Here is a 23531-nt window from a genome sequence, read left to right as displayed (position 1 = left end):
TTTAAAGCCCACAGATGATAAATGACTTCAAGTGATTGTGCAGTTAACTCTTACTGCATCCAGCAACCGTGAAGTACAGCAGTTTGGAGAGAGACAGTTGCCATTGAGTGACAGAACACGATTCTGGGATGCTAGATGAAGTGCACGCAGGATTTGTCCTAACATAACAGACATCAGTCCTAGAATCCTGTCACATTGTCGCCATGATAACAATACTTACAGACATGAATGCAGCCCTAACCCCACTCCACTGAGCTGAATAACTGCATGAACCCACATGATGACTTGCACTGAATAGAATCATCCAGGGTTGCATAGTCTGGGCAGTAGATGCTGGTGAACAGCCTCAAGCACAATTTCAAATCATCATCAGACATTGCAGAACAGTAGACAGACCTTATAACTTATAAGGGGGAAAAAGCTGAGTCAAACAAGTGAAGCCAAATAATGCAATCAACATGTTTAGGTACTTTTTCCCCCTGCGAGTAGGTTCCAGAACTGTTCATAAGCCCTGGACTTAAGCTGAATGTGTTTGTAGTCAGATCTTTCGGAATCTTCCAGAAATGGGTAGCCCACAAATGTAGCAACGGCCCTGAGTAAAGAAAACATCTTTTAAACATTTGTCAAAATGTGGCAGACAGTTGTCACTCTGCTCTGATCAACTCACTGTGTCAAGCTGCTCACATGCCTTCTGTTACTTTTGCAGGTTTGAGGACAGATGTTTTTCATTTGAAAAGCATTCACATTAACTGAGCTGATAACATTAACCACTTTGGTTAAGTTTATTGGACTGGAGAGCTCCCTGTCTGATGAGGTGGCCAGTAACAAGGGACTGACTAGGTTCCATTTCTGTTTATTCTATGCACCTCAGACTCAAGTCAGACTAATGCCAGGACTACTGTGATGATTCTGCTGTGGTTGGATAGGTCAGAAATGGACGGGAGTCATTGTACTGAGAAGTGGGCAGTAACTTTGCAGAGCAGCCAAAGAGGAATCGTCTCTTGAATGTCACCAACACCAAAGAGATAGTGTTAGATTCCAGGAGGTCTAGAATCCTGAATGAGTCCTTTATAATGATGAACAGAGGCGAAATTCATTGAACACTACAAGTGAGTTGGTGTGTACCTGAATAACAGAGTGGATTGAAGGACCAACACTGGAGCTGTGCACAAGAAGGGACTTCAGGACTAGAATTAGACTTTACCTTCTGGCAAAGTGTAGCTTTTTCTCAGTAGGATGCTGATCTTTTGGACATGGAAGGTGATCTGGTAGTAGGGGAAGGTGCCAGAATACCTTCAGAGCACTGCTGAGGCAAGAGCAAAGTACTGAACCCACAAACCCTCCAGGGCTGGACCCTACTTTTACCCTCCCCATGACCCTGAAAGGGATAAAGAGGTTAAGAAGATGGGGGTGCCATCTACTGTACTGTGGTGTCCTGGGGAAGCTGCATCAGTGCTAGAGATTCCAGCAGGATCATCAATATGAGGATCAGCAAAGCTGGAAAAATAATTGGGCAAAACCTGGAGACATTTGAATCAGTGGTTGATGAGAGATCACTTAACAACCTGGTCTTCATCACTGAAGATCCATCCCACCCCCATTCATAAGACACTCCAGAGGCAGCGGGGTTCACTCTGTCAGAGTAGCATAAAACAGGCTGCAGGAAATCTGTGTAAAAGACAAATACGACCTCATTTAAACTGCACAAAGGGTAATATCAGTAGTTTATTTAATATAAATAGGACCATGATTCTCAAACCTTTTCCTTCTTGCAACTTTTCATTGCTGTATTTATTGTACATTTTTCTTTACTGTATTTTTGTTTCACGATCGACATATTGGGCACCCCCACAGCAGACCAAGCGTTCGCTTCCAGCCCCCCGTACGATCTAACTCTAATGTACTATGACTCAAACGCTTCCATATGATCAATTTTTCATTTATTGCTTCTTTCCAAACATGACAAGTCTCTTTCCCCTCCTCAAACCTCCAACCAAAATACTGATAATCTGCCGCCACAGAATAATGATACCAAAATATAGATCCACCAACAAATATTTAAGTTAGATTATAACACGTGGCTCATTGTGAGGATGCTTTGTGTCATTTGAGTATTAGCTTTTCTTTACAAATTGAAGTAATTTTTTTTTTAGGGTGAGATTACACAAAACGACGGGCAGAGACAGAATTACATGTCAATAAAGACACACGTGAGCCCAAACACACTAGACATGCCAACAGCACACAGGACTTTTCATCAAGTTCTTAAATGTTTCAGTAAATTTGATCCTGAAATGGGATGTTTTGATGTTTTACGCTGGATCAATGCGGCTGCTGAAACCTTTGAGGATGGAGGTGGAGGCAAGGGCGATACCACTACACTGGACACGTTACATTCACAGGACGAGACACAACTGAACGGTACAAAAGCAGCAGGCGGAGAGGGGGTCAGAAAGCAGAGCAGGGGGCTGCTTTAGCATGGGATGCTGTATCGGTATGTTTTACTTTATCTAGCATTGAATCTTTGGTCCATCTGTCCAGGGCGTTGCCATATATTAAAACTGTGAGGAGTTGATACCGTTGTGAACTTTACTCAAGCCTGTCTTTTGTATTTTTGTCGTCTCAGTGGTGAATGTGTACGCTGATATCAAGTTCAACCGTCGCTCAAGGCGCTTGAGAGGTTCAGATGACGCTTTCAAATTGCAGAGTGTTCTTGGCATCCACAGATGGCAGCAGCTTGGCCTCAGTCTCTGGTGTGAAGTATTCGAGGTGATGTCTGCCCCAAACTGGCGTCGTTAGTTTCTTCCACCGCTGCATAAAGAAAGGCAATATCACGCAGATGTCCATTAACAAGCTGTGAGAAAAGAAACAATTGCTTTTGAGTCTGTCAAAAGGGAAAATTGCACACTGACCTCAGATAATGATCCCTTGGAGCGTAGCAGCTTGTAGAAGACAGTGAGGGGGATACAGAGCATGGAGGACAAAGCCAGTGCCCACCCAAACATCTCACCCCACCAGGGATAAGTGTAGACTGTGTTGTAGGTGAGCGGCTTGAAGTTCACCACGTGGAATAGGAATACCCCCTGGAATGATCAAAAAGAGTCTGTTATCCATCAAAAGGTAAAACCTTTGGATGGAGACGCAGAGCAGCACCTACCACACAGACTAAAGGGGTGATGTAGGACCAGCAACACTTCATGTAGGGCAGTGGATGATAGCCAATCATACGGGCCACGTCGTCCATGAAACGGTCTGCGCCTACGAGAAACAACAGAAATATGTCGTGACAATGCATTGAAATGTGTTATTTATGTAGGTAGCGTCTCACCATAGACCCACGCTATGACGACACACTCCCAGAACGACTGCCACAGAAGTGTGATGCCACTGGCAGAGTAGTAGTCAAACAGCTGGAAGACATACATCCCTCCCTGGCAGAAACAGAGCAGGTCACGTCTTTCTTTATACGTTACTCATTTGCAGGTCTTTTCTAACCGGCTTAGGATTTTATACAATTTATTTCCTGGAAATAATTTCCTTCTTGATGGTTAATCATTATGGACTGGGCAGTAATTCAAATTTTACTAAATGGAACATACAGTAATCATTTACCAACATAAAATAAGCCTCTTATATTTCCGAGGAAAGAGGATTTAACAGTACCTCGGTGACCATGGATATGTCAATGAGGAAGCAGACGATGCAGCAGATGGCTGCAACCACCTCTCGCCGCAGGGACCCCAAGACTGATTTAGGGGGAAGCATGTCCATGATTCCTGTTATCAAACCCTCCACCCCTACAAACTGAAAAGGATACAATGAGAAGCTTTTACCAGAGCTGGGAATGACATGGAGCAGACATTTACAATAATAGTACACTGTTCTATCACTAGTTAAGTGCATTTACTGAATCAAAAACTTCCATAAATCTAATGAAATAGGAGTGTTGAGAGCTGCTCGTGAATGTGAGACTATATGAATGAATGTGAGACTATATGAATGAATGTGAGACTATATGAATGGCAGGGACAAACACTTTTTGTCTGAATCAGACAGTAGTTCATTGACGAATCCCTGGGTTGTTAAACAATAGATTCTAGGGACTGGCTCGACATGTGGAAGATAAGATTCTGAGGAAGGCATTGTGAAAAAATGAACAACTGTGAATTCTCAGTGAAAAAAGGGGCCCCTCGCACCATCAAAAAGCGACAGGCTGAACCTAACCGGACTGTTGTCCTCCACTCTGGGGTCGTCGCTTGTGCGTATGACCGGTCAGGGGCTCTGAGCGGTTAGTCGCCCCGCTAGGATAAATAATTTTTTAAGTTTCACCATCCACGGCTATTATAAATGGGAAAAAAGAAATCACTATTACCTGGCTGTCGAGGCCAAGAGCGAGCAGCATAAAGAAGAAAAGAGCTGCCCAGAGGGGTGCCAGGGGCATCAGGGTCACAGCCTTGGGGTAGGCGATAAATGCCAAACCTGGACCTGCACAGCAAAAAATATCATTATTTGTGTCATCGTCTCTTTGCTGATTTCAGGGCTAAGCTGCAGTGTGTAAATTATACTGTGAACTTCAGAGGAGTCAGAATTTTAATCTGAAGACGTCATGTGACTCGTAATTTAAATAGTCTACACATTTAGACCTACAGCTTGGAACCTATTTTCCTCCGAAATAAGATGCATAGGCCTAGCTAGGTAGGTATAACAATCATAATAATGATCATAATAATATAACCAAGCACAATGCATCTTAAACAGACAGCTAACCTAACCTAACCAGTTACCCAAACAGATGACTAACCACTTGCATTTTGATCCAAACTTTCTTTGTTCACTTTTGTTGAGAAACTAATAACTGGCTATTTGGAATTGCAGCTAGCCAGTCGGTGAGACGAGACTAGACTTGTGTCCACTACTCAATGACTTCTACTGGCTAGTATGAACACCCCTGTATTGGTCTGCTGACTCAAGCATTGGTGGGACAGTAAACAGGACATTTTCTCAACTGCAATTATTGAGGGGGCACCAAAGTTGCCGTTATACTGTTTAGCAAAAAATGCACAACGTACTAGGTGTGGCAGGGAAATGTTTATTTCTATTTTTAGCTCAAGCTTAAGTGAAAGAAAATCCATATTCCGCAGATAAAGTCAAGTGTCCCCCTCAATCGGTTTGATTCCAAAATACTCTGATTTGAGCAACTGCTGGTGTCATTTTGTTTGTTTTTAAATCCAACCCCACTTATAGCGGTGTTGCCTTTAACATTACTGCATGTAAAATACCAAAAACTGCCAAAATTTGAAATTATATGATGACACTTGCTGAACAAAAAAGAACTGGACTCTTTGCTGCCTAATACACATAGCAGCATCACTGCAACAGCAGATCACACCAAAGGGGCGTTGGGGGGGCACAAAAAACACTTTTACCGATAGAATACATTTTGACTGTACGATACTTAACTCGTGGCTTAGAAATGGGGGTCGAACCTTGGTGAGTTGTGTTCTTACCACTCTCGGCTACCTTACTGATGTCCACGCCTTGCTCTGCTGCCATGAAGCCCAGCACAGAGAACACCACGAAGCCTGCAAAGAAGCTGGTTCCACTGTTGATAATAGCCAGTATGAATGCATCCCTGAAGGAAAATGTGAAGAGGAGAAGGGAGAGAGTGAGAAGGAGAACAGTCACTGAGGCTGTGAGCAAGAACAAGGACAGAGCCGTATCAATATACTGTAACGTGAGCTTTGTACAAGCTGCACAAGACAGTGACTGGCAGCACAAACGACGAGGAATGAAAGGGAAGCAGCAATTAGTCTGAGAGTTACTGTTGTTTCCTAGCTGGCAGGTAGAGGTCAGAAAGGACGACAATTCTGTCTTTGCAGAATACAGACCCCCAATTCAATTACACTTAATACGATATACCTATATTGATTCCTAAGAGTAAACTCTTCCAACAAAAGGAAAAACGTATTGTTTATGCAGCAAAATCTGGTTTCTGGGGTTCGCAGAGACAGGAAGAGCCTAGAAACATCAGCCGTGCTGTGAGGGCTATCACGACATCATCATAGCTTCTATAACTTAGTATCTGTATAACAGTTATTCAATTTTGAAAGGATGGTTGAACAATATTACATGAATACAACCAAAACAAGCGGCCCAAAAACACCAGCAGCTCAACACGTCTTCAACGTTATCTATCTGCTGCTTGATTCTCGTGCTGTAAAGTGCAGGTCGAAGCACAGCATCATTGGTCATTTGCAGCAGAGAAAGTAGCTATTCTTTTTTTTTTCCCACACATGGGTTTAGATTGTGATTGCGTAGGCGCTGGAGCGCTCAAGAATGTTCTGCAGCAGTTACTAAATGATGTTCTTCAGTTCATTTCGAACACATCATTAACAATGAAACAGCAGATAAAGGCTTTAGCATCCACGTTCCCACGCGTCACCTCCTGGGACAAAAACTTTGTAACACTGCGCCACAGAAACCAGGAGCTGATAAAACCCATAGACCAGCTGCGACACTTTTTAGTTGTTTCTTCTTCAGGCCAAACATGTTAGATTAGGATCGTTGGCATTCAAATCCAAGGACATTAAACCTGAGTCACCAGCTCCAAATGTTATGTACACACTCCACAGCTATTTCAGCTATTCCGGGGTGGCTCTAAGTATATGTATAAAAAACAGAACTGAGCCGACATACCTCAGAATTTGATCCCGTATTTAAACTTCCTGTTACGGTCAGACAATGTGATATTCATGAAGCACCTCCTATTATGGCTATTATAAATATGGGGGCAAACGGTGAGATTCCAAGCGAATATGACTCTCGAGCTAATTAATTTGCCAGAGTCTAACTGTATATACACATGATAGTCTGTTTAAGATAAAATAACAACAATATTGGGCCAACAGAAACATAGCCCGCAGGGTAACGGGTGGTCTTTGGTCTTTATTTAGAGACAGACTGACCTTCTGCTCATCCAGTTCATTTCAGCTTTGCAAATATAGCGAAAACATCTGGCTGCCTGAAAATAAAATAGACATCGCCGCATAGTTGGAGACTGCAGATACACCACCTTCACCATTCTTCCTAGGAACTACTTCTCAAACCATAACCAAAATTCAGCCTGTTAATCAGCTTTAGCCAATATGGCCCTCAGAATAAGAGGGCACTGAATTTAGTAGATTAATAAACCAAACATTCTTTTATTATATTTGGAGGGCTACAGTAAAAAAGACCAGCTCACCTGTAACAGTTGTTGTGAAAACGGTTGTAGCTGCCCAGTGCGGTCAGGGCACCGAGTCCAATGGCATAGGAGAAGAAAATCTGAGTACCAGCATCGATCCACACCTACGACACAGTTGTCTTATGTTGATGTACAATTATACAAAAGCAGTGAGGAGTCACTAAAGGTTATACCTGCGCTTCCCCAAGTTTGGACCAGTCTGGTTTTAGGTAGTAAATGATGCCATCTAAAGCTCCAGGTAGGGTGGCGCCGTGGGCCAGAAGAACCACCAGGATAACGTAGGGGAAGAGTGCAGTGAAGTACACAACCTGCAATAGCGGGAGAAAGAAAAACGTGAACTAATCTCTACAGCATGATCGGCATCTATGAAAGACAAAACTCTGAAACATAATGTGTGGATTCCCAGTAGAAAACTAATACCAGGAGTGAAGTTCATAGAAACACGCAGAGCGTATAAACATCAACGCAGCTACTTCCACGCGGTGTACCTATATCAGTTGAAGGGTCTTGGGCCCGTTCAAGAACAGCAGCGAGGAGATCGACACTATCTCCTGCTCGATTCTTGTGCTGTGAAGTGCAGGTCGAGGCACAGCGTCGCTGGTCATTTGCAGTAATGAAAGTAGCTATTTTTAAAAAAAATTCCCACACATAGATTTAGATTGCAATTGTGTAGGTGCTGGAGCCCCCAGGCAGAATGTTCTGCAGCAGTTACTAAATGATGCTTCAGCTCACTTCAACACATAACTAACAATAAAACAGCAGATAAAGACTTTATCATCCACATTCCAGCGCATCACCTCCTGGGACAAAAACTTTGTGACATTGTGCCACAGGAACCAGGACAGAAAATTAACATCCTGCTGCTTTAGCGGCTGTTATTCTAAATCAGTCTGCAGAGAATATGGCTACATGCTGCCTCCAGCATGGAAGGCATCTAGTTCTTTGTAAATCGGAATGGAAAGTGCATATTTGCCTTGATCACAAGCAGCTTTCCAACATCTCCATGGTGGAAAGTTACTAATCGGCTTAAAGCTTGAAGCAGACCCAATCTCCTCCATTTTTTTCCCTTTTCTTTTTTCCCCCTGTTCTTCTGTTGACCTCTGTGAGCTTTGGCTACTCTGAAGATATAATGCACACTAAATGCTTCATGAGTATCGTTTTTTAGAGCAGACAATGGTGGGAATCACTCACCTAATGCATGCCCAGCACAACACAACAGTAATTTAAGACTGCGTGGAAAATCCTGTCTTATCTAATAATAAAGACTCTTACCTGCACATTAAAGCTACACCAAGGCATGAATATACATTATATTACAAATCTAACAACACAAGAGAAATCCCCATTTAGCCTGCTTTGTTGCAAAGTGACAGTTGATGTTGCTTTTTGGTCGGATACTGCAGGAAAAAATATTTTATTGTCCACTCCTTATCAAACACTTGCTGTCAATGTTCTTTTTTTTGTCGGTGCATTTTTTCCCCCAGAAAGACTCAATGTGTAGAGTAAAAAAAGGGAAGTTAAGAGTAATGCTGCATGCTTATGGGCTTGGGAACATTGAAGAAACCTGCTGACTCGGGCTCAATCAAGATCAACAAGTATGTGATATAATAATAATTACATTTTGTAATATAGTTTGAACAAGTTACGCAGGTTGGACTATAAAGCTTAACGGGCCGTATGTGCCCCCTCCCCCAGGCGGTATTTTGCCTATGCCTGGTCTGCACAGTGATCCTTTTAGTCAATCCTTTCACTATACCAAAGCTGATTTAGAGGTCAGAGGGTAAAATGGTGCAATATTTAAACCTTTGAATGTAATTATCTGTCTGTACTTCATAACCTCTGACAGGGTAGAGTGACATTTTAAGTTATTCAGAGTCTAAAACATTTGCATTTTTCTAAATTGGAAAATGAAAAGTTTTGACTTGTACAGCTGCAAACAAAAAAGAATGCTTGACCTTTCCAGTAGATTTGACTCCTTTCCACATGCAGAAGTAAACAATGATCCACGTGGCTATGAGACATAGCACCAACTCATAGCTGATGTTTCCCAGCTCGTGTAGACCACCAGACAGGCGCAGAACTTTGCGTCTGGGAAGAACGACATAGATGGGTCCTTTAAATCATTCAGATTTTTTTTTAAAAAAGGATTAATTTCTGAGAAGCGTTATGTGTTGGAGTTTAAACAAACAAAAGCAAGAACATACTCCCAGAACTCGATAACTGGAGACCGTAGCCCCTCCACCTCAGCGCAGCTTCTGTTGAGGAAGGACTGAGCTAGAGACAGGTTCATCAGGGATGTGGGGGAGAGCAGACTAGAAGGGGTGACTGCCGACAAGGGCTGGGCAGCACTGCGGTTGTGGCAGGCACGCCGGAAATCCTCTGTGCAGTTCGGGGTGTTCCAGGAGTGCCCACAGGTGGCCCAGGGCAGCGGGGTGGTAAAGGAGTGAAAGAGAAAATAGAGCCCCCAAACCAGAATCATGATGTAGTATGTGTTACAGAAGAACACAATCACCATCGAGGCCAAGCCCAGACCTGGGGAGGGTGAGTTGAACCACCAGGAGGTGAGATGGGAACATCAAGAAAGGGTGTTACAGTAAAACGTATACCAGAAACAAGGCCAGATACCTTTAAAGAGGGGTGCAATGTTCCAGGCAGAGACCCCCCCTTGCTTCATGAATTGTCCAAGTGCAATCTCCAGGAAAAAGACTGGGATCCCTCCAATGAACACAAACAGCAAGTAGGGGATGAGGAAAACACCTGAGGAGCAAAAGATCTGTACTTCATTATTAGTCTTACTGAACAACCAACCCAAATACAGTTTAATACAAGTCAGTGATGCCCATCCAGGTAGCATGAAAACCACAGCAGAACATTAAAATGTTGGAATAATATCTCAATAAATATGCATTTTCCTCCATCAACATCAACAGTGAGTTTTTCAAATTGGACTCCATACTAACTGAACTGCAGAGAGCCTGGAATCCATGCCAAATGTCAGGTTTATGACACTTCTGCACAAACATTGACGCGACTGCTGCTGATAAGCTGTTCGACAGAAGAAGCGGGAAGAAGTGGGAAGGCGTAGAGAGAGCCAATATGTGAACGCCTGTGAGGAAGAAGGAACGACAGACAAGGCCGCGGATAACACTTGTGTTGAAAGTGAATGTGGGAGATAACGTTGTCTCCCGTTCCAAGTGTTTGGACACTCTTGGGGAGTATTTGTTGGCAATGCACTGGAAGGCTGCAGGAAGGAAGGGCTGCTTGAATTAGAAAAAAATCCCAAACTTCAAGGGGGAGATATCAGATCTTATCGTTCATTTGTGGTTTAACGTTTCATTCATTTAAAATGTAATCACTGTGATCGACTGGGAGAGTAACAGGACTGAGAGATGCCAGTGGACAGGATGGATGGAGGTCACATGACAGGCTGTGATGCAGAGCTGAGGGAGGGGAAGGACAATGGAGGGAAAGAAGGATGCGTCGCATGAGAGAGGAATAAACGCGCCGAGACGGGGACAGGGGTTTAATCAAAGGGCACGCCGAGGCATCGTCCTGACTGCGTCTTCTGGGGAGACAATAATTGACAATTTGTGCCTCATTCAGACGTCCATGTTGCATGGCGGGCTCTGGGAGCAGAGGGCTGCAGCCTTATAAGGCAACAAACGTGAGTGCAAGGCTAAGAGAGCTTTAAATGGCCGGGAGAGCAAGCGAGACACGGAAAGGAGGAAAAATGCAACAGAAGGCGTAAGCAGAGTTGGGAAGATTCTTCTTCCGACATACCCTCGGCTGTCCGCATCGCTGAGAAACTGCAGCCGTGTTCATCTCAACGTTCCCTAAGCACATCGTAATGAGAAGCGCCGCGGCTAGGCACAGCTCCAAAAACGTGAAGAGCGTTAATTCCTCACGTTCATAACGCAGAAATCTAATTCTCAGCGCCGCCCATTGGTGTTTGAACAGCGATCCTTCTAGCAGCGAGCAGTGGTCCTTATCTGATACGGTTTCATCACAAGGTAAACTCAGTAGAGGTCAAAGGTGTGTAACAGTTTCCAGACTGTGCTGATTCAGTGGGGAAGAAGAGATGGGCACGGTCACAGCGACAGTTATTGTGCGACATATCCATATGCCTCCTTATCAGGAGCAAAGTGGGAGAGAGCTCCTTTGTATTCTACATGAGGACTGGCCAGAAGCACAGGGGGGTGGACTGTGTGAGGCAAGCCATTGTTATACGATGCCAGAAGGTGGGTATCAGCGCATTGGGTCACAAGACACACAGGAGTGAGAGGGAGGACCGGACTCTGGCCCAGGCACACACGAGCACGCTTCCTAAGAGTTCGGCAAAGTGGGAAGGGCAGAGATAAGACTGGTAAAGACTGACATCAGGTCAGGTTACTGCTACAGGAGCAAACTGACATAAACTCAGAAGCAGGGGACACGAGGACATGTGGACAGTAATAAAACCATACAGAGAGTGTTACGTGTTGAGAGAGAGCAGCAGGTCTGTTACACAACTACTACGAGCTACGTGCTCGATGTCATGTATGTTCTGCTTTTATCATTTTAACTATTGTGTTTATGACATTATCACGTCATAAAGAAAATAAAACACATCTGGGTCTTATACCCACTTTCTTTACAGGATATGGCCATGAAAGTCCCCGTATCAAGTTGTATATTTAGACATTCTAAGTTAATTGAATGTTTAATGCTGCACTTGTAGAGGTCTGAATAATTTATCCTAATGTTATCCTGCCTCTATCTTTAAACCATGAGCTGACTGGTTACAATCCCACCCAACCCCCAAATTCACCATATTTAATTAGAAATTGGAGTTCGCATGTAATGAAAACGACCGGTAAATATCACCACTGCTGGTGTTACGATCAGCAGATGTGTCCAAATAACAGGACGTAATGACTGAGAACACATTACGCCCTGCTTTCACTGACACAAATTGAAATGAATTATGGAGCCTGTAGATGGTATCAGCACTTCGGGGAGAAATTGTGAGTTTTAGAGGCCTTTGTGTTTTGCAAAATTGTGTTGTCAAAGACTTTTAATGCAACATCACAATGTGACCCTGCACAGAGTTTCTGAGGCTCACCTCCACCGTTCTTGTAGCAGAGGTACGGGAACCGCCAGACGTTCCCCAAGCCGACAGCAAATCCCACACAGGACATGATGAAGTCCATCTGTCTGGTCCAGGTTTCTCGTTCTGCTTCCTCTACGACCACGGTCCCGTTTCCTGTCCCGTCTGTAGTGCCGTCCTGGGCCTGTACCGTACTGCTATCCTCACCAAGCACCGGAGCCCCTCCCGGCACGGATACGAGAGGGTGAGCTGGGCCACCTTCCTCCTCGGACAGCGTCCCTGCCTCCAACGAGGGAAGATCCATTGCTCCTAGATGGGGGAAAATACAAGGGAGTGAAGTGAAACAGATAGGACAGCGACCATTAGTGTAATCAGGATAAAGACATTCCTGTCTCGGAAGACAACAGTCATGAATTGACTACATGACAGAATTACACTGAATGGAGCAAACTGGACTCAAAGGCACCATCACTGCAACAATCTCATGAAAACAGGGATCAAGAACCCTTTTTATTGTGTAAACCACCCTTACACAGTAAGTGGGCTGAAATCATATGGCTGCTCTGTCATCACCCCCCCCCCCCCCCCCCCCCCATCTGCCTGACTCACAGACAGAATGATTTGTGTACTGCAGTTAAAGTGCTTAGTGCGCGTCGGCGACCAGCCTTCATCGACGCCGTCCGCCGGTCGGTGCGAAAAGGCTGGGCGAGCGACGCGCGGCTTCATTAGTGCCATTCTATCACCAGCGTGCTGCTCTGGTTGGATGCAATCGGAAAGGCAGCTGAATCCAGATCAGAGCAGTTTAAAGGGGTGGGAGGGGAGAAAGAGAGGGGAAGGTAAAGGATGGAAGCATCTTGATGCAGCCTAACCACAGGGCACCTTTGCCTCGTTAACAGCTGCACAGGGGAAGTGATGATTAAACCTGAATGGAAGCAGGTCAGGGGCAATGTTAGGACGGTGAAACTAAATGCAAATGCAGGTTAAAGGGATGCGGTATGTGGTTTCTCCTAATTGATAATGTGACGGCACAATTCAGGGATTGCTCTAATTAATTGGTTTTACGAGTTATAGTGAATAATAATGGAGGTCAGTTAAGCACACTTACCTCCGCTCTTCTCCTCCTATTCAAGCGGCAGGACGATAGGCAAAGACACAAAAACGTTCTTTAAATAAACAATCTTGTTGTTGGTTGGAGCCACAAATCGCTTTATTTATTTATTTTAGTAAAATATGCCAACTGATAAGGCACCGGGTGGACTTAGGGGGCAGATACAAAGCAGCAGTCACAGTATGTTCCAGTTGTCTTTTTCTTTAAAAAAAAAACCCCCAAAAAACAAAAATAAAAAACAAAAAAACCCTAAATAAAATAAAAAAAATCCGAGTTTATTTTTTTTTTAGCCTAACGAGAATTAGGAAAAGTTTTTCTTTTTCTTTTTAAAGATTCTCGCACGTTGGGAAACCTTCAGCTCGGCTAAGAGACGGAAAAAAAGATTTCAGGGAGATGTCGCAGTCGGTGGAGCCGGTGACAACCGAGATTCAAAAGCAGTCGACGAAGCACTTGAAGGTAAGCCTGAAGAATCTCATGGATAACCGTTAAATGAGAAATATCCTGCGCCTCGGTGCGAAGAAGTATTCTATTAACAGCCCAGTCAAAAGTCCATGAACACACAGTACGTGATGCGGCGGTTCGACAGACGAAGAATGTGACTGACTGATCCGCACGGCCACCCCCTCCCGCCGGCCAGTTAGCCGTGGCGGCCGCCCCCTCCCGCCGGGGCTGGACGTGATTGGCTGCCGCCTGGCCATGCGCGCTGCGCACAGCATCAGCAGCAACACGCAGCCGACATGACAAAGAGTCACATGGACGGCTTTATCTCAGCGTGCACGTCATTGACCCGAAAACGCACGAATAACTACGGATTGACGTCTCGAAGCGATGCCCGACGGTGGTTTCCACTGTCGGGGCGGGTTGGGGAGGGGTTGCGAGGAGCCGCGCCGAAGGGCCCCGTGAAGGGCCTATAGGACAAACTGTAACTCACCTCCAGAAAGGGACTGATGGAATTGTTGAAATGTTGCTATATTATAATCAGGGAAACAGGTAACTTTTTCCCTAAATGCCAATTCATATATAACAAGACCAGGTTGTGTCGGTGGTAAGATGTATCACACAAATTGGATTCAATTACGTCTGAAGATCAAGGGATCAAAGAGGCACTGACACTTGCCCATTAAGGGTCAATGTTCAAAGTGGCTGTTTTCAACACTCCAGCCAATAAAACTATCGATTGATGTCAACCACATTCAGCAACTGTTGAAAGACATTTGTAAGCTTTGTGACTAAATATGGATGTTTGACTTTGACCAGTTGAATGCTCTTTTATCCAGTATCCTGACAGACACCAAGGTGATGGTGCCTTTCACTCCCCAATCAGCACTGCTCCTCTGCACACTAGTATATAGAATGGGGTGACACCTTGTGGATATAAATAAACTGTACGATTTCGCAACACCTATAGATTATTACATATTGCTATCTTTATCTGTCTACAACAAGAGGAATGATCACTCGTGACAAGGTAAAACACTTCTGTATAATTTCATTTCATATGACAAATACAAGATAATACAGCAAAGGATTTGGTGCAACGTCACGCTTCAATAAATATACATTCATGTAACTGAATTTGAACTGGTAATAAATAACACAAACACAGAAATATTATTACATTGATGAATAAATACTCAGTTTTAAATACACGCACACGCAGCCAGTGTAACAAGAAATAAATCTGACTTAAAGCTTGATACGATGTGATTTTGCAAGAAATGTCACCCAGGAACACATTCACAGATGAATACAGTGATATGGCTTTAACGAAAAGGAGCTCTGAGTCCAATAAAATCTGAGCTGCCGCTGGGGCGGATGCCAGGTAAACACAAATGGAAGGCAGCTAAGTACATTGATCCTTTGGCTGGCTGCATCTCTAGAAGATCACACACCGATATCCGTGTATATCTGTTGTTCTGATTTGCTTTTTGAGGCAACCTTTCAAACCGATTTCACTCCTGTAAGAAAACAATGCTTCGCCACCATTTGAAATCAAATGCATCTGTACAGGTTATATAAACACCGACCATGTGGTAGCTTCAGAAAAGGAAAATAATAAATAAATTGTATTCACTTAAACCGCAACTGGTTTCATAGATTCAAGACTCACTCCTTTAAAAAAAAAAGAAGAGAGATTGCCACTGAAAAGGCCTGGCTATAGATCCTGGTGCAGGTTGCTGTGTGAGAGTGGCTGATAATGCTCCTCCATGCCTGATTTAGCTTGATGCCTTTGAGCAACTAGTCTCTGGTAGCGGGCCTGCTGTTGAGGATCTGGATCCACATTCACCCAGCTGTGGGCCACCCACTTCACCCCACGTCTGACTGGACATTCACCGTGCAGAGAGTATTCATCCAGTTCACCCATCCAGCCTACACAAGGAAAAAGTCAGCATACAATAAAGCTTCAATATAATCGACAGATAATACTTGATATGAGGGTAAACGGTGCATATTAGTCTATTCCGGGGACACAAAGTATTTCACATGAAACATTTTACCACTGGAAGTGGGTAAAAAAGTCTGGTAAACAAGTTATCAGGTGCAAAAAGGTAAATTTTGACTATAAAAAATAATTTGGAACCCAGAATTAAGTGACCTACACCCGATTAACGAGTCTGATGTCTGTTGTTTTCTTTATTAGAGGAAGACTCCAGATTTGAGTGCACGGAGCACTCCGTCCTCACCTCTACCATCAGACAGGTGGTTGTACCAGAGGAGAGCTGTCCCAGCAGTGGGCTTGATTCTCAGGTTGCCTCTGCTGCACGTCTCCTGAGTGTCAGTCAGATCAACGCCATCCTGGACAAGTGCCTAAAACCCAAACATGTTAACAGGTGAAGTCAGTGTCCTTGCAAGAGTTCTCTTCTCCATTGTGTTGCACTAAAATAAGAAGGGTGGCTTTGTCGATAGCTGGCTTATTAAAAACACTTGCCTGTTCTTCGTAAGTACGGTTGTCTGCTACGGGAAATGTGCTCTCACCGCCTTCCTCTACAGAGCTGAGGTAGAATAACATGGTGAGGTATCTGGTGCGAGATAAAAGGGAGGAGAGATATTTTTCACTGCCATTCTGTGAAATTTCATTTTAGGTAAAAGAAATATTATGTAACAAGTGTCTCTGTCCTATCTGGTCAAAATCAGAGCAGAGAAACAGCAGAAATTCAAAACTTAAAATATAAGGCTAGTGGTGGATGGACAGACAGACTGGCTCCACTGAAATACTTTAACTGTGCTCAATGGCACATTCATGTGTAAACATTAATGTGTACTGATGTCAGTAAAACAAAAATGTGTTGAAATTCACAAATAAAGCAACAGGGTTCAGAAAGGACACCAAGATAAACAGAATGAAAAACAAGCACAGTGGCTCCACTAGAGATAAGCCGATGAAAAGTTGTAGCATTCTTATAATAAGTATTGGGGCTTCATTCTGAGCAGCAGCGCCATCTGCTGGCATGTAGATAATAAAGCAGCTTTCCAAAACAATGACGGAAATACTGCAAAGGTCAATATATTTTTTTTACTGGATTTACTGGAAAAGTGGCCTATGTGTTAAAGCTATGCAAGTCTACCCTTTTTCCTGTCAGATATAAACCTTTGCAAAAATGACCTGAACCATTATCTACCAAAGTCCTTTTCTCAAATAAAAATGGGCTTTGCCGACTTTTCATCTGCTGGGTAAAATACACACCTGCAGGAGACCTCGGATAGAGCAGATTTGTTTCCTGCCAAGCGGGTGTGTGAGCAGGCAGCCTCGGAATGCGAAAGGCTGCTATCGTGGTGGGCATTGCTGAAGTCTCCCTGCTCAAATCGAATCACCTGCAGAGGTTCACTCAGCTCAACCAATGCAGGGGGCAGACGTGTCAGGCTGGTCACTCTGGGAAAAATACAGATACATCAAAAATCACAAGGGTGTATCATCGTGATCGGGGCGCTTTGGATAACTCTGGTAGTTTAAACCAGATGTGGTGATCCGGTATCATACGTAGTGTTACCTCTCACCTGTTCCTGAGTGTGTGTAACACATGATGGGCCCCGGGGCCGAGGTAAAGCCACGTATGTTTGCTTCTTTGTTTGAATTGACGCTGGAGGTTTCTTTTGGGCTGTTGCATCGGGTGCTGGGCCAAATTATACACTTGTCTGAAGTCTTCCAAGGTTAACATGCCTAGCATTGTAAAAAAAAAATAATTATTTTTAGAAAATGGCATGTAGAAACAGTTCAATTAGACCCCCCATCTCTACTCTTAATGTCTTCTCTCTTCATTCAGCTGTTTGCTGGTTCTTTCAGCTGAATAAATAGCTGCGCCCTGGCTGCAACAATAACTCCTGGGTACCAGGAACAGAGTCGAATGGGGAGGGGGAGTTAACAAAAGAGTGTAAAGGCGGGGGATGGGGGGGGGTTGCTGAATGAATCTGGGTAAGAATTAATAAAAGGGGAAAAAACATTTTTAATGAGATAAAATGGGGCATGTCCGGATGTCCGGAGTAGAAAAAAAGCCCTTATCAGCACGCACGCACGCACGCACACACACACAGAAGACATGGCATTTTCTTGCATTTTCATAATTACAAACTGATGTGAAAACATTTTAATTTTTAATCATTCAACTATGTGGATATTTGTTGTTTCTTTAAATGTGTTTTCAGCAAAGCTCGTGGAATCCACACTGACCCGCCGGGTTGGCTTCCAGACCAGTGAGTATCTGCCGCAACTTTTCCGGGTTCAACCAAGTCCCATCTTGAGAGCGCGAGTGACTCACAATCTGAAAGAAAATCCCCAGAAGGTTAAGTCCCAGCCACCAAGCTTTCATTAATTCAATTGTTTGTGTAAAATACTTTCACCTCTTCTTTCTGAATAAACCCATCCTGGTTAAGGTCCAACAGACTGAAGACCTCCTCTGTGCTGAGAGAAAGCAGGGGCTGGTCTGACTCCTCTCGTTCCAGGGAGGAGGCTGTTGTCTGGCTCTCCATCAGACCCTTGAGCTGAGCCAGCTGCACCACCACACGACACTCCTCCTCAGTCAGAAAGCCAGGGATCTCTGACAAGAAAAGCATTAAGAAGAATGACTATCATGCAAATGTGGCAAATCGATCCATACTCTTCTGAAATGGCGAGTAAGTCATTGATTAAAGTGGATTAGACGATCACTGTTCAGTGTACTGGGCTGATCTGTCAGACTAAATAGATTACTTGAGCTCACCTCAGAAAACTGTCACTGAAGTGGCCTTTTTGAAGTAGCTTGATCAGTGTATGCTAATTGATACAATTAAGATGTCTCAGCCCCTATCGCTCAGAAAATCACAAGGAAAAATGTATAGAATTTTAAAAGTAATCCAGCAAAAAAAATCACTGAAGGAAGATCAACTCAGCCATTAGAAAAGATGGTGTCATTTCTGAAAAAGATGCATGTGTCAGCACCGCTACATTAATCCTTAGGTATATATTAATAACTGTTCAACTATTAAACTCAACAATAAATATTAATGAGGACAAAACAATGTTTTAGAGTCATTTTTTAATGAAGCAGGGCCACTTGAACCTGTCTAATTACACCAAGACAAGTTCTCTTTCTCTCGCCCGTCCCCGTCAGTCATACACTTCCTTTCTCTTCATTAAAAAAGTCCGGCAGGTTGTCGCTCTTTCACGCTGTACCCGCCCGGTCCATTCCTGTTGTCCAGTCGAGCCTTGTTAATGTGAATAACTGATATGAATGAAGGGGCACAGAGTCTTCCTCCTCTCCCTCCCATTACTGCTGTGGCTCTCTCCCACAGAAAGGAAGTGACCTGCTTGTCTGAACAGGAATCAGGCCACGGCTACGCAGCAGGACTACACTAATTCTGCTGGTCTCCGATGCATGTTCTCTGTATCTCTCTCTCTCTCTCTCTCTCTCACGTGCACACACACATGCATGCATGCAAAGTTTGCATTACAATAGAGGCTGCCATTTCAGTGAATTTGATTGCTTTAAGAAAAAAGGTTAATTAAAAACAGATGGCTTTATTTGCTATCTGTAATAAATAAAGAGATAATGGGAGACAAAACCTGTCCCTATACCAAAAAAACCTGAAAATATAAGGGGAAAGAGTTTAGGGTGGGACAGGATATTTAGGTGTGGACTGGAAAAAAATGAGTGATGAAGGATTTGGAGGACTTTCCCAACATGAGGGCCGGTTTGTCCCTTAAGTCAAGCTGTGGGGATAGAAGTGGCAGCAAGCCAAATGCCAAATCACACACCCCACTAATCCTGAAGTCTGTCAAACACACTGAAATCTGCTCACAAATGCAAGCGGATACATGTATCTAATGACTCTTTAATGCATCCCCCAACCATTCTCCAGTTCACCTCCCCTTAACCCTTCCTATGCAAATGTCATCACCACCCACTATAAATACACCTATTCATCTGTCCTCTCCTGCACTTTCACACACTCTTGATTACTCCTCCACCCAAACTTCTGTCCCAGGATGACTCCAGTGCTCTGCCTTTACCTTATCTCCAGGAAACCCTCCTTTTCTGCCTCCATAGTATTTCTACTTCTGCTCGCTGGGCATAGCACAACAAGAGCACTTGGTCCTGACAGAGTGAGGGCAGAAACGGATGGCCGAGTTAGGAGCCAGGGGAAATTTAAATCAGGGGTTAAGGATACGCTGCATCCCGAGGAGAACGCTGAAACTGGAATTGGAGATACAACGCGCCGGGATGGTGACGAGTGGGGGGATCCTGATACCACAACTGGATTCAGGTCCATGTTTTCTAGAAGTGAAAGTGGACTGTGGGAAGCCAGGAGTTCCTCTCGCTGCTTCGCTATCCCACCAAACATGGCTTTGTGCCAGAACATCGGTTATGACACCATGAGGATGCCCAACCTGCTGGGACACGAGTCTCCAGCCGAGGCTGTGCAACAGAGTGCCAGTTGGTTGCCGTTGCTTGCCAGAGAATGCCACCCTGATGCCCGGATCTTCCTCTGCTCTCTGTTTGCACCCATTTGCCTCGAAAGGTAAGTTTACACAAGAGCTCCCTTAACCTGAGAGGTAGTTAATGTAGTTCAGGGTGAGCTACATATGTAAAAAAATATTATGTAAGGTGACTTTCAAATGTTTTATGAGTTTAGACAGATGATTCTGATTAAGAGTCAACTCAAGGGAAGATTATTTAACTGTTATATCATAAAGGGTAACTCCTCTTCTCCAAAACACTGAAACTGAAGGTAATTTTCTGCTTTTATCACCTCTTTAAAGTCATGCAAATTGATGATCTGTGAAAATCTGGTCCTGGTTTCACACAGCCACATTTTCACGACACCCGATAAATGTAAACTCTGCTTGTAAATCCGATGTCTCCTCATTTTTCCAGGTTTATATCACCCTGCAGGAGTTTGTGCGAATCTGTCCGAGAGAGTTGTGCACCTATCATGAGCTGCTATGGTTATCCCTGGCCAGAAATCCTGCGCTGTGACCAGTATCCCTCAGACCATCTCATGTGCATCTCCTCCATCACCAACAGCACTGCTCAAACAGGAGGGCAGAGAGGTGAGAAACTTACTCTAAAAACAAATGTGTTCACCTGAAACAGCAAAATTTAAAGATTATTGATTTGTCTGACTCAGCGCCTCAAGCAAGCTGCCAGGACTGTGTACTGGAAGAGGCCTCATCCTCTAAAGACACACTGGAGGCCTTTTGTAGGAGCGATTTTGGTGAGTATCAACAGGCTTCCAGAGTAGTTATACATTTTGTAAGCTTTCCCCCCTCATAGTTATTTGTGTTTATCTCCTTTTTCTCCCAGTTGTGAAACTGCGTCTTACACGGCTGAAGTACAGCCCTCTTACACTGTCCCAGTATTCTCTTGGTTCCAAACTGGTGATTCTAAAACACGGGCCCCTTTTAGGGGGGCAGATTCGTTCTCGGATTGAGCTGTGGCTGGAGAGGGATGCCAGCTGTGTAAGGAACATTACACGACAACACCCACGAGGCGGGACCTTCCTAGTAATGGGGACTGTGCAGGGCGAACGCCTGGTGGTCACCAAGGCTCATCTGTGGCATAAACGAGACAAGAACCTGACCGCAGCGGCACGCAAATGGAAGCAGTACAGATGTAGAAATTAGGATTCTATGCTAGTTTAGAAAATGGACAATGGACATTCAATTTAAGGAGGATAAAACAATCTAGTAATTAGAAACTGACTTAATACATGTGACTATATTATGCATGAATGAAACCTTTTAAATAACATAGGAAGTTTTGTTTTTGTAATTTGAAAAGATGCAACCGGTCCAGAGGGAGCTCATAACTACTCAACACTGTATGATTAGGACAGTGATGATCACTTCTGGATTTTCCACAGAATATGTACATATGATGATTTTAAGAAAGTAGGCCTGGTCTTTATATGCCTCGGAGGGAAAAACCAACCTGTTCCGAATTCTGATGCAAGTTATTCATAAAATAAACATGACATCCAAAGACTGGTGCACTTACCAAAAATCAGAGGTTTCAAGCTGATTGTCTTCATGTGGTGTGTTCTGTGTGGGGTGAGGGACACCGGTTGAACATGACCCACCTGCATATGGTTGGGAGACGTCGACAAACTCACATTAGAAAACAAATTCCTTCCTTAATGTTTGCATAGTATTATCACTACTGGGGAATGCTTAAAGCTTTTAAAGCACGGAGAGGTGTTGCTAGATGTATGATTCAACTCAGCAGTCCTACCATGACGTACATTAAACAAAAGCTTATTTTTCTTAGAACTCAAATCCTTATACCCGTATGCCCTCGATTCGAGGAAGGCTGAAACTGTGGCCGTGGTCCTCCACATGCAGATCCCGTGCAGCTGGGGCAAGGCTGGCCAAAGGGGTCCTTTCCTCGCTGACTGGGGTCGAAGAGCGCCCGTCTCCTCTGACGAGATCCTCGGATCCGTTGTTGTAGTGCACGTAGAGCAGCAAACCAATGACGTTCAGAATGTACACATGAAAGAAGACCATAACCACAACAAAGTATGCCCGAGAACAGATGCTGCTTCTCTGGACATGTAGTCTAGTGGGGCGAAAAGGTGGGTTAAGGGGTGAAAACAGTGGCTTGTCGTCATCTTCGTAGTCTTGCTCCTCCATGTCATGTTCCTCGTCATCCTCCATTTTTAAACGAATAAATCTCAATACTACACTGGAGTTTTGTAGTCAATAGGAAACCTCGATTCCAAAGTATATTACCTAATTTCCGATTACGCTATCATGCAGTTTTGCGAACCTAGCTAACAGCTAGCTACTATAGGGCAGAAGTCTATGTGGAGAAGTCTGTCAATTTCGATAACAAAATAGCCTGACATGTCTGCTGCGTTTACCCAACAGACAAAGACAGCTCCCAAAAAGAAAGCGGATATACTGACTGTTGTTGGCTTTAATAAATAAATGTGTCATAATTAAAGCTACCCCTTAATCCGTGCAGGATAACTGGCTGATGTGCTGCCCCTGACAACCTGCCTAACAACAAGACCGCTGCCCTGTTTGTCGTCTCCGGTTCGACATTAAACAGCTGTTGCCCTCTAGTGGTAACCTCCGGTAACACAGGGGCCTGGACCACAACAGAAACCCCGACGTTTGCCGGATTAAATTTGTGGACTGAGGACGTTTTCAGATGAAAACACATCAGAAAATGATCCCACATTTCTAGAAATGATCGAACACATACATATATATCTATTTATAAAGTATGCAACGTATTCAGATAGTTAACCTCGACACTGCCAAATAACCTCAGTGAGCTTTGGGACAAGGTTTGTGACTTTTTGCAACATTGGCTTAAAAGTTAAGAAATTTTGATAGCAAAACAGTTAAACGAGATCTTTATAACTAGTAATTTTTATTATGCCAATCTCAAAGCATTTATTTCCCACATTAATTGCAAAATGCTACTTTTCATACGTATTAAATGATTTTATTCCACTGTTTCAACCTGAGGCATATTGTTTTCAGGCTTCCAGTCGTTACAAAACCACCAAGTTCTTCTTCATGCAAAATCTTTGAAATGGGCAATTCTCCATAACAGCCTAATTCCCAACCCTTTGCTCAGCAGCACTGTCACGAAATCCGCAACGCTCGACTC

The 23531-nt window shown here is 43.9% G+C and overlaps 2 protein-coding genes and 1 long non-coding RNA gene across 4 annotated transcripts; 1 reads left to right on the top strand and 2 right to left on the bottom strand.

Annotated features, from left to right (window-relative positions):
- Nucleotides 1–1700: 1700 nt before the first annotated feature.
- Nucleotides 1701–14062, bottom strand: LOC101072610 (sodium- and chloride-dependent creatine transporter 1-like). Of its 2 annotated transcripts, XM_003963293.3 has the most exons (14): nucleotides 13435–14062; nucleotides 12345–12638; nucleotides 9869–10000; nucleotides 9448–9775; nucleotides 9199–9331; nucleotides 7417–7551; nucleotides 7244–7347; nucleotides 5508–5632; nucleotides 4373–4485; nucleotides 3664–3804; nucleotides 3329–3431; nucleotides 3158–3258; nucleotides 2913–3083; nucleotides 1701–2811 (listed from the first exon to the last, which is right to left on the bottom strand). In XM_003963293.3, the coding sequence occupies exons 2-14, from the start codon at nucleotides 12631–12633 to the stop codon at nucleotides 2683–2685; spliced, it is 2004 nt and encodes a 667-aa protein (XP_003963342.1). In that variant the 5' UTR covers nucleotides 12634–12638; nucleotides 13435–14062; the 3' UTR covers nucleotides 1701–2682. The 2 variants fall into 2 exon arrangements, with proteins under 2 accessions (XP_003963342.1, XP_029690426.1); XM_029834566.1 differs by lacking the exon at nucleotides 13435–14062 and having other exon boundaries at nucleotides 9869–10016; nucleotides 12345–12473.
- A 651-nt stretch (nucleotides 14063–14713) lies between these two features.
- Nucleotides 14714–18471, top strand: LOC115249290 (uncharacterized). Its single transcript, XR_003887988.1, has 3 exons — nucleotides 14714–14905; nucleotides 16079–16268; nucleotides 18079–18471. It is a non-coding gene; the product is annotated as an uncharacterized lncRNA (long non-coding RNA).
- LOC101072833 (transmembrane prolyl 4-hydroxylase-like) lies at nucleotides 14910–23328 on the bottom strand. The gene is made up of 9 exons (XM_011602427.2): nucleotides 22196–23328; nucleotides 21909–21990; nucleotides 18274–18470; nucleotides 18104–18194; nucleotides 17434–17596; nucleotides 17123–17308; nucleotides 16367–16457; nucleotides 16122–16245; nucleotides 14910–15807 (listed from the first exon to the last, which is right to left on the bottom strand). Exons 1-9 carry the CDS (start codon nucleotides 22562–22564, stop codon nucleotides 15593–15595), a joined length of 1518 nt encoding a protein of 505 aa, XP_011600729.2. The 5' UTR covers nucleotides 22565–23328; the 3' UTR covers nucleotides 14910–15592.
- Nucleotides 23329–23531: the final 203 nt, after the last annotated feature.

Source organism: Takifugu rubripes, chromosome 3, assembly GCF_901000725.2.
Source record: "Takifugu rubripes chromosome 3, fTakRub1.2, whole genome shotgun sequence".
Classification (NCBI taxonomy): Eukaryota; Metazoa; Chordata; class Actinopteri; order Tetraodontiformes; family Tetraodontidae; genus Takifugu; species Takifugu rubripes.
The sequence above is the reverse complement of the archived record's forward strand: the minus strand, read 5'-3'. Positions and strand labels throughout refer to the sequence as shown.